The sequence below is a fragment of the Lampetra planeri genome, unplaced genomic scaffold, assembly GCF_965212315.1.
Source record: "Lampetra planeri unplaced genomic scaffold, kcLamPlan1.2.h2 scaffold_1734, whole genome shotgun sequence".
Classification (NCBI taxonomy): domain Eukaryota; kingdom Metazoa; phylum Chordata; class Hyperoartia; order Petromyzontiformes; family Petromyzontidae; genus Lampetra; species Lampetra planeri.
This window is the reverse complement of record NW_027614470.1, coordinates 12,422-23,683: the sequence shown is the minus strand read 5'-3', so window position 1 is coordinate 23,683 and position 11,262 is coordinate 12,422. Positions and strand designations below refer to the sequence as shown.

The 11,262-nt window shown below is 40.1% G+C and overlaps 1 protein-coding gene across 2 annotated transcripts; it reads left to right on the top strand.

Annotated features, from left to right (window-relative positions):
- Positions 1-329: 329 nt before the first annotated feature.
- PICALM (phosphatidylinositol binding clathrin assembly protein) lies at positions 330-10,960 on the top strand. Of its 2 annotated transcripts, XM_078622716.1 has the most exons (20): positions 330-464; positions 603-678; positions 1,441-1,543; positions 2,892-2,985; positions 3,163-3,274; positions 3,373-3,479; positions 3,837-3,878; positions 5,122-5,133; positions 5,671-5,756; positions 5,924-6,047; positions 6,136-6,269; positions 7,055-7,155; positions 9,025-9,117; positions 9,290-9,397; positions 9,723-9,839; positions 9,917-9,947; positions 10,058-10,157; positions 10,273-10,332; positions 10,403-10,507; positions 10,868-10,960. In XM_078622716.1, the coding sequence occupies exons 1-20, from the start codon at positions 345-347 to the stop codon at positions 10,958-10,960; spliced, it is 1,818 nt and encodes a 605-aa protein (XP_078478842.1). In that variant the 5' UTR covers positions 330-344. The 2 variants fall into 2 exon arrangements, with proteins under 2 accessions (XP_078478842.1, XP_078478843.1); XM_078622717.1 differs by lacking the exons at positions 5,122-5,133; positions 9,025-9,117 and having other exon boundaries at positions 10,058-10,187.
- Positions 10,961-11,262: the final 302 nt, after the last annotated feature.

The window sequence follows — 11,262 nt, the reverse complement described above, 5'->3', positions numbered from 1 at the left end:
GCACTGGATCCTCCTCAGGAAACAACACAAAGACATATCCTATAATTCCAGTCTTCTGAAATTATATCTGAGGTCATGTTTATTTTCAATGCAGATAAAAAATAAAACAAGATACTGTATTTTTGTTTTGTTATCAGCAGTATAGTGTTCTTGCAGTCCTGCAGTTACTATGACACAGCTGAAAAGTTGTGGGAATAAAGCTTTTTACACCACCTCTGGGAGACTCACACATCACAACAACACACAGGAACATCCCTTTTGATAGTAATTAATCAAAAGCACCACCTTGTGAGGCTTATGATTTCTATCTCTTTTGCTCAGATTTGATCCACTGCACCAATGAGATGAACGTGAACATTCCCCAACTGGCTGACTCGCTGTTTGAGAGGACGACCAACACCAGCTGGGTGGTTGTGTTTAAGTCACTTATCACTACACACCACCTCATGGTCTATGGCAATGAGGTGAGCTGCTTGCACGCTACATTTGGATAATCTTCTCACAACAGTAAACCGGTTAGATGTCATCATTTAAAAAACCCCAAACTGCAGGATTGTGATTGTGTATGATTAAATGAATATGTTTGTTTCTAACTTTTGCAGCGTTTTGTCCAGTACTTGGCTTCAAGAAATACTTTATTCAACCTCAGTAATTTTTTGGACAAAAGTGGGTTACAAGGTAACAGTTATATCTTTCTCTTCTACCATCCAAATATGCTCTATTAACTATGGGTGTAACAATTCATTTATACAACAATTTGATTTATATCATTTTCCATGGTTCCTATTTGATTCAAGAATGATATTTGGCTCACCTAGAATGATACGATTCGATTCAAGGGCTAGAAATCGATTCAGTAACTGTTTTTGTTTCACTAAAAACTGAACTAGTGTGACTGTGAAATACATACCTGAATACTGTGGACAGTGCAGGGGAGTTTTTTACTTGAAATTGAATCAGGAATTAAATATGGATACGCATATAAATAAGTAAACACCACGATTAATGGCAAAAACATTCACCTTTTATTAAATGAAAATTATCACTAGTTCAGAACTTGATGATGTACCCCTGAGTACAATAATACTCTTCTGTCTGACTTCTGTCGTTTCACAGAGTATAAGTCCTACACTCAGTACAGTCTTGCAGTCAGTACAATCTCTGTATACATTCAGGGAGAGAAGTGGATCGAGCAACTTTAAGAATGTGTGTGTGTGTGTACACACACACACATACATATATATATATATATATATATATATTTGTTACTGTGCCTCAATACAACACGCAGATACTCTGCAATTTGCCGAGTCTCCATCGATGCAAGTTGGATCGTAGGAAAATAAATCAATGCATCGATGTAATCAATGAATCTTTACACACCTAGTACTAATAATATTAAGTAATGAAAGTTCATACTGCAAATTGTTTTGTTTCTAGGTTATGACATGTCTACATTCATCAGGAGGTACAGTCGATACCTGAATGAGAAAGCTGTTTCCTACAGACAGGTTGCCTTTGACTTCACGAAAGTCAAACGAGGGTGAGGATCTTCTAAGTTCTGTTTTCTACATGTGATTTCAAGTCCTATTATTCCTTTATTAATTTTATTTGTATTATGAATAAGCTAAGTGATGAGACAAAATATCAGACCTCAGTACTTAATACGTCGACTAGTGTAATTTTGGGGAGCTGATTTATTTGTTCATTCTGGATCTGTCATTTGTTAAAATGTACAATTTTTTAAGTACTACAAATTTATCAGTTTCCTTCTTCTATCAGAATAACAAAACAGGAATGAGTGAGAGCGCCGCTAATTTATGTTTAGTGCCTCAGTATCGCTCAGTTGGTCTCAATTGTTAGTGCTGGAGTTTCTCTGCTAGGGATGACAAGATGATGAGTTTTCCAAGTGCAGTTATCCTAAGGAAATAATCCCGATTATCTTGATATTCACAATTATTTATAATATATAGGGAAACAAGGACAATTTTTGTTTCCATTTTTTGTCAAACATTGCTCATGCTTTTTTGAACAAACTTTTTTGGCAGAAAAGGAATAAAAAAATCTTACTAGATCCGTTTGTGAGAGAATATCAATAGACTGGACTAGAATATATGATATATCACCATCATCCCTTCAACCCTTGTAAATCATTCTTTATATAGCCACATTTTAAGCCAAGCCAACTGTAGGTAACTTGTTCTATACTGCATACTTATAATAGTTTACGCTGTATTATGTAATTGTCTTCAGAAATATTGTTCATGTTCCGCCTCTGCTCTTTGCTGTCTCTTTCTCTTTCTCCTGCTCTGAAAAAAAGTGTGTGAGTTTATGGCAATATCCATCCATCATATTAGCTAATTACCTTCATATTGACATAGAGGGATGGATGTTTTCTCAAAGATGTCGGGAGGGGTTTGACATGTTAGAGACTTGACTTTCCGGCAACAGGTTTGCCAGTCATCAGAACATCCAGGTCATTTTTCATGCAGCCGAAATGGTCCCATACAGCAGACGGAATGCGTTTATTTGGAGGAAACAATGGTGGCAAATTGTATCCCTCTGATTTTCAGTGCAGAAATGGTTTGTTAGACGACATGCAGGTGGTGTTCTGCTTTATCCCTGGTTCGACTACTTCTGCATCTCCTGTGTAAATCATGTTACAAAAAGACTCACGACATACCTCGATTATTAACCCACCGTGACTTTTATAATTGCGATTAATCGTAAATACGATTAATGTTGCATGCTTGATTCTCGTTGATTATTTTACTCTGAGGTTTAAACTGAAAAGAAAATCAATGCGAGGAAGTTGTCTGTCATATTTCGGAACTATTTTTTTAATGATCTGTTTATTCCTTCTGTATCTTTCCAACTCTCGTTATATCCAGTGTTGATGGTGTAATGAGGACCATGAGTACAGAGAAGCTACTCAAGACTATCCCCATTATTCAGAACCAGATGGACGCACTCCTCGATTTCAATGTGAGTTTGAGGTGAAGCCTCCCTGCAGCTTGTTTAATAAAAAGCGCCTGTGTGGAGTGTGCAGACTGTGAGATGCCTCGTGTTAGCTCTCCTACGCGGGGTTGGGTTTTGTGCGACAATTGTGGTGAAAATGGCTGTCAAGCTGCTGTGCAAACTGTGCTGATTGCTTTTCTTCAGGTCAATGCCAACGAGCTGACTAATGGGGTCATCAATGCCGCATTCATGCTCCTTTTCAAAGACTCCATCAGGCTTTTTGCTGCTTATAATGAAGGCATTATCAACCTGCTCGGTAAGCAGCATTCTCACCAACAACTTTCTTCCAGTTTGTAGTTCATTATACATGTTTTTAAACATGTAGTTTGATGTTCAATCATGCATGTGTTACAGAAAAATACTTTGACATGAAGAAGACCCAGTGTAAAGAAGGCTTGGACATTTACAAGAAGTTTCTCACCCGAATGACCAGGATATCAGAGTTTCTTAAAGTAGCTGAGGTAAAATTGTTGTTCAACGCATGTTTATCGATTCACTCTTGCCGCCCTGCAAACCACACTGCTCAGGGGTTGACTAAATTGCCCATGAATTGCCCAGTTCTGATCAACAAGAGTTGGCGTGGAAGTTAATTGCCATAAAGACTCTTACAATTCATCTGTCTACAAAACCAAACGACACCCTGCTGTTTGCTACCATTCACATTGTAAATTAATGATTTCCGATCAAGTTGACCCTTTTATCATTCCCCGTGTGATCATGCAGTTTGCTGCATCTGCTGTGAGGCTCAGTCTTCCACTTATTTGAGTCCTCTTTTGCAGAGAAAAGATTGTAATTTAGTTTTCATTCTCGTCAAACAGCAGGTGGGCATTGATCGAGGAGACATTCCAGACCTCTCACAGGTAAGCACTGACTCTCAATAAGTTGACAGAAAACAAGCGTTGTCCTTTCTTTCTTCTTTCCAGCTGCCCAATCCTCATTTTTGTCCACCTAGAGGAAACAGTTGTACAACCAATGCAATTTATTTTCAAAAATTAACCACTAATGCACTGACGACAAACTTTTTTTTTTTGAGAGAGCAGACAAATTCTGATCATTATCAAATTTGCAGAACTAAATTTATAACCAGATTGACTCTGTGCTCTCAGTTTTCTGTGTTGCCAGGTTTTGCACACTTCAAACTTCAAGTGGCAACTCACCATCTGTTATTAACTAGCATCCTAGTTCCAGCAGGTTAAACTAGCATCATGGTCACATACAGTATTTTTATTGAAGTAGTATTGAAGTAAAAATCAACACCAGACCAGAGTCTTATCCTATTTGTCAGTGTCTGTATTACACCATTAACGTTGTTATTTCACTAATTGTGGGCCAGATGATCAGTGCTGTTGACTTTACATGAATTCTGGTTCCTTTATTTCTTGCTTTTAAAAAGAACCCACTTATCATGAACATCATATACTTGGTTTTAAAGACCTTGTTTTAAAGAGCATTGTAAAAGAACTGTATTTGATTGATGAAAATGTATAGGTTGGTCTAATTATTCATGTTTGGCCACAGTAAATTAAAAGGTAAATCAAATGATTCCGGATTTCCTCTCTATGGTCTTTAGCCATTTTTTTTCATTTATCCTATGTGGAGTTAGTTATACATCCACACACAGAATCCATAGTTTTTAGGACAGTGGACCACTCAGAAGAGATGTGTTGTTCCTCTCTGTTTTTAATGAAATTATTCAATCTTTGCTCTCTTAAAAATTCTTCTTTAATACGCTACCAAAGCACTTTGCATGAATTGCGTGCATGTTGCCAGAGGAGGTTTTCTTTTCCTATTTCTTGTTCTCCTCCTCCTTGCTTTCTCCTTCTCTATCTTTCTCTTTCTCTTCCCTGCCTTCTCATTTCTGTTGTTCATACCCTTGCATTCTTCTCCTACAGTAAATAAAGGTGTCAAGTCCATTCTAAGCATTATAATGGAGTCCCCTGTGATCACAGTCCACTCCTAGCACATCGACACAGTGACACTTTCTGCACACACTGTTGCCTGTATTCAAGTATTTTTGCTTCCGAGAACTGCAGCTCAAATGCTTTCCTATCTGACTGTCACCACCTTTATATTCTGTATTTTCCCCTTATCTTTCCACTTTAGTTCACAGTTTGTGTAAGTACTATCATTTCACTTTTCTTCTATGGCTGTGCCTTGCTAGTGTCGTCTCTCTGCATGCCTCCGCTATGACTCCCAGTAAGAACTTGGATTGACTTTGATTAATTCTGTGCAGTTATGTCACATTTAGGTGTAAATCACTGTTGCTCATTTGCTGTAAACTGGCTGCCCTTTTGTGCTTATATATGGCCAATTTCAACACCGCCCAGGTTGTTGAATAGTGCTGTTGTAGAGTTCTTCATCCCATACAGAAGTTACATTCATCCAGATTAGCTTTAAAGTTGGAATGGAGTCATTGATCAGTGGTGGGTGACGAATTGTCTAGAGTTGGGTGTAAACATATACAAATGCATCACTATGAATAACCAGACAAGGTTTGTAAACCCAGGGCAATTGGCAGGTTTTAATGGTGCGGTGTACTTCCTGGGCTGTTTTCTGCTCTTGCTCCGTTGCCCACCACTGTCCCTCATGGTCTCATGTTTTTATAGACAATACATGTCTGAGCAACATGCTGACTGTTTTCTGTCCTGACAGGCTCCCAGTAGCCTTCTTGAAGCTCTGGAGCAGCACTTGGCCTCTTTAGAGGGCAAGAAGGTCAAAGACTCCACTGCAGCCAGCAGGTATGCCAGTCCTCCGTCACGATTTTCAACATGAATATCCAGTAGAATTCCTCTCATCATCTGATCATTTCACAGCAATCACAGTGGCCTTTTGCTTCCCTTTTGACTGATCATATGAGGTATTATATTTGTACTCAATCTGGTGTGGATATGTGTTTGTCCTGCAGAGCCAGCACTCTATCAAATGCAGTGTCATCACTGGCAAGCACAGGAATGTCGTTCACTAAAGTGGATGAGCGGGAAAAGCAGGCAGCTCTGGAGGAGGAACAGGCCAGACTTAAAGCTCTGAAGGTGCGTTTGAGTAAATACACAAATAGCTAATATTTGTGTTCCTCTGTTGATTCTTTGTCTGAACATTTGGACTTCCTTTCCCACTCAGGAACAGAGGCTCAAGGAGCTTTCCAAACGGCCCTCTTTCGCCACGACTGATACATCACCAATATCTACCACAGGGGGCACCATTAGCACAGCACCGGCCATCGACTTGTTCTCCACACCCAGCTGCTCTAACGGGTATTTACCATTTACCTGTTTGGTTTGATTCTTCCCCGTCTCTTACGAGGAATCTCCTGTATTAATTATTTGCCCTGTAGTGCTGAAATTATTCCGTCATCTGTTCACTGCTTAGGTCACATGTGTAAATGACAAGGCCTGCGGGCCAAATGTGGCCTGCGAGAGGTAGTCTGGAAAAAAAAAAGGTCAAAATTGCATTGACCATAGACTACATTTCCCATAATGCATATGCACAATTTACATGGATAGCTTGATCATTGATTGATGGAGTAATGTGGCTTTTTTAACCTGATAAATTAAAAGGATTTGTAATAGAGCAACAAGCAAATATGTATGTAATATTTGTAACGGAATGAGTTATAAATTCAAAGTTATTTAACATTAAGGAGTAGTTGCATATATTTTACATTACATTTGGTTACATCTAGTTACATTTATATTGTTTAACAATTACATCTGGCCCTCTGAGGGCAAACATTATGCTGATGGGGCCCTCAGAGAAAATGACACCCCTGGCTTGGGTGATCAACTTACAAATAATATACAAAAGTTGCTAAACCAGTGGCAGCCCTTCTATCATGCAGTGATTCTCCATCAAAAATGATTGAATACAGTTTTTATTTGCAACATAATCGTTGGACAAAAACAGTGGTTGAGGAAGTCACTGCTTATGACTAAATTAGTAAAAAAGAAAATCCAAGATATCCAAGATTTGCACTGATTTATAAATAGTCAAGTTTATCAGGTTGTTAACTCAACATTTAATAACCTTTTTCTTTCTCTAGTGCTGTGAAGATGGAAAGCGACCTGTTTGACCTCCAGTCAACGTTCCAGCCCTCTCTACAGTCGGGCTCAACAGGGCTTTCAGTGGCAACAGCTTGGGCAGGTAAAGCGCCGCCTGTTCAACATCTCCAGTGACTTGTTCTGCATGCTGTCGTTCTTCTGTTGTCTGACTCTGATGCCCGCCTCCTTTTTTTTTCTCTTTCCTGTCTTTTTTTCCTGTCTCTTTTTCCTCTGGTTGCATAGATCCTTTCACCTCTGCTGAAGCTGGAGACGATTCCATCCCAAACCTTAACCCTTTCCTCTCAAAACTCGTTGTCGATGCCACTCACTTACCTGTCATGTCTTCAGACGGTGTTAGCTTTTCCTCTAGGACATCTGGTCATGAAATGTTTGGTGGTAACGACTCATTTTGTTTTCCTGAAGTCTCTGCATTCTTGCTTATTTATCTGTGGTCTCTAAAGCATGTCTAGCTTGCTTGTTCACCATTCTGCTGTAGTTTGAATGTTCATTGTGCTAAATCTCGTCTGACTGTCCAGCACACCTCTTTGCAGCTCATAGTGTGTTGTTAGTGAAAACATCTTCAGCTCTTTACTTTCCATTCTTTCTGTTAAGAGGGATTCTTTATGTTCCAATATACAGGCTTGTTTGCTTTACGTTAACATCTTTGAATGAATAACTTGGTCCTGTGTTATACTATTACAAACGTGCTGTAGAGCTTTATGATGAAACTGTTTTTCTTTTACCAACACTATTTTTGATTCTCCAGATCATTACAATCCCTTTATTGACACAAACTCGTCTGTTTCAACAAATTACAAACGTACAGGGCGGATAGAACACTCCATCTCAGGTACTTTGATGGCTCACCATATCAGTGTAGGTTCCCTGAGCCTTGGCAAGCATAGGATCCTATGTGATACACCAAAGGCTTTTATTCTTCTAGTCATGATGAACATGTGAACATGAACAAATATTAAATAGATAGTTAAGCATCTTGGGATATTGTTTTGTCTCTTGCAGAGAGTGAGAGAAGGTTGGTAACACTCTTGTGTCGGTAAATATAAAGCTGCAAGCAGGTGGTTAGCTTAGCAAGTGTTATTAGCAGGGAGAAACGGGTAGCTTGTCTCTGGTAAATGATCAAATATCTGCCAGCACCTCTAAAAGCCCTGTAAAAAGTATGGTAGGCCCTGTTAAAATCTTCTACAAAAATCGTCGTGTTGTGCTAAACTAATCTGGTCTAATATCAATGTGGCAGATATTAATGTGGGTTGCTTACTAACTAAATTGAAGTTTGAGGCTTTGTGCCCTGCTTTATCCTCTCTTTGTGACATTTCCAAACCCTGAACATCCTGCTCTTTGTTTCATGCATATATTGCACTTTTTACACAACAGTGTATGTGTTTGGCATGCAAACCTTAATTGCACAAGGTTGCTAATATCTGCACCAAATATCAGCCGCCAGTGTCCTTCACTTATAATCTATATCTATAGTTGATCAGTTATTAGCTGACAGTAGGAAGTCCAATAAGGACCAGGCCAAGAAATCTCAGCACATAAAGCACTAACATAACTGTGTCATGTTAAGTTATTGCTCTTCTTTCCTGCATTTCGACAGAGACAAAAAGTCTGTGTTTTTTACTGACTAATTTCTGGCAGCAGCTTCATATTACCTCGACAGACATGAGACAAAACTGATCCTCTCTGCTCCCTATTGGCAAGAAAATTATTATACATGTTTCCCATGATGATGTACTTTAGCATTAATCCCTCCTTCTGGGTTGTTTTTCAGTATTTCACCTTTCTTTGTCTCGTACCTTTGCCTGAAAATTATTTAACAACTACAAATTGTTTTACATGTTTGGTGTCTCTGCCTGTATTTCTGTCACCCCTGTTCTGTTTATCTGGCCTGGTCCTGAAATGCCTTTTCCTTTTGCTCTCGTTCTTCTTCTCTATTCTTGCTGTGGCGTGTCAGACTCCTTCTGTGGTCCAGTGTCCATTGCCCAGCACCTCCCACAACAGGCCCCCTTCCCTGCTGAGCCCTCTACTGTAGCAGGTCTATTCAGAGGTAGAGTACTGGAGGCTCTTTGCAGCAAATCCATCTGTAGATAAACCCAAGTTTGACTTTCTGTAAACTTATCATTTACTTGCCAAAGCCACTATAGCCAGGTGAAGTCCCAAACCACTTATTTCACTGGCCGATCATTTCCCTAACCGTTGCTGTTTTATGTCTCATTAAGGATACTCAACACCTCAGGCTCCTCCGCAGCAGTCAGCAGGACTCCAAGTAGACTTTGAGTCCGTTTTTGGAACCAAAGCTTCAGGCAGCAACAGCCTCAATGCTGATGGTAAGAGATAAATGTGTTTGCATTTCTATGGACAGATGCAGTTACTACCTACCTCACCACCACTTACAGTGGCTTTTACATTTCTTTTACCTTTTTAAATTAAAAAAAAAACATTGCATTCTCCTCCAGAAATCAAACAAATCTCACTCAGTTCAGAAAAGCCTGTCTTAAAAATTGAATGAACCACTGTTCAGGACTCTGTTTCATATTGTCCCTGTCAGAATTCCCATCCTCTAAGAACAGAAGATGAATACAACATATCCACCTTTGCTATACAAATATGTTCATTATCTGACATGAGTCCTTGTTTTGTGTGTGTTGTCAGATTTGACTGGGGGGATCCTGAAACCGACTCTTGCTGGCTCCAGCCTGTCATCCAGTCAGCAGCCAGAAAAGCTGGTGTCAGATGACCTTGACTCCTCCCTCGCCAACCTTGTCGGCAGTAAGTATGAGGATGTGCACTTTAAAACAACAAAGTCCTTTCAGCTATCTCACGCTTACTCTGAATTTTCTTATTAGACCTTGGCATTGGAAATGGCACAATGAAAAAGTAAGTAATGGCGGCTCAGCGGTCTTCAGCAGCCACATAGAACCGGCCACAGCGCTGTGCTCTCAGGGCAGTTCCATTCTGGCTTTAACATCAACTGTCTTAATCCACAGTGACATTCACTGGAGTCAGCCTGGGGAAAAGAGGATGACTGGCGGCACCAACTGGCAACCCAAAGCAGCGCCGACCACGACATGGAATCCCGTTTCCATGGTGATACTCATTTCACAATTTCCTGCTTCTGCTCTCTACTTCTGCTTTGTTGATTCATTCTCTAGATGCACATGTTTTACCACCAACTCTGGTTTTAATTCCTGTGTCTCTGCAGCCGCCATCAATCATGGCCTTCCCTGCCACCACTCCCACAAGCATGATGGGATACGGCATGGTCAGTATGCCAGTACGCGCAGATTAAATAGTTCTAAAAACTGTCAGTTGATGAGTTCTGATCATTGTAGCCTCCACAAATGGGCTCCATGGGGATGATGAATCCACCCAGTATGATGTACACCCAGCCTGTGATGAGGCCCCCCAACCCATTCGGCTCTGTGTCCAGCACTCAGGTGGGTGCACATTTGTCTGGCCTCTGCCTGAGTTCATGTGTAGTTACTAGCTCACAATGTCATTTGTGCAGTTATCAGATTGGGTGCATCCATTGTGCTGTGATGTGCGTCCAAATTAGTCATCCTATTAAACGGTTGTGAATAATGTGATGATGACAGTTTGAACAATGGACCCTTCACTCTGTTGAGCAGAAAGGGATGGAACTGTATCATCGTTCTGTTTCCCCCGGCAACTCCTTTTTAACCCTGTTTCATACATGACATCCTCTTCAAACTAACCTCATCCATCCTTCAGTCTCTGCTCTGATTTTATGACTTCTCCTCTGGTCATCCTGCTTCCTGTATTTCTCCCTGTAATAGCCCTCTGCAGCCTCTAGTCCTTCCAGCCAGAGTCCTCTCCGAGCCCCTGGACAGGACCCGTTTGCACAGCTCTCTCTCAAGGATTTCTTGTAGAGCATCTCTTTAGGTACAGCATGCTCTTTTCTTGCGGATGCACCTGCATGTGTGACATGCTTTGTCGTAATACCCCTGTGTGTCTTTTTGCTCTTTTACCATTTGCATACTTTGTTCTCCATTTGCGACATGTTTTTCTTGTTTATTGTATTTTTGGTTTGTTGCTTTTTTCCTTTTCGTAATGAGTTGTCACGTGGCTTTGAATATATTAAGACTTCTGATCACATAGTGTTCAAACCTGTCTTCTCAGGTTTACTTAGTGCACACATCCAATTCACAACAATAATTTAACATCTAAATTC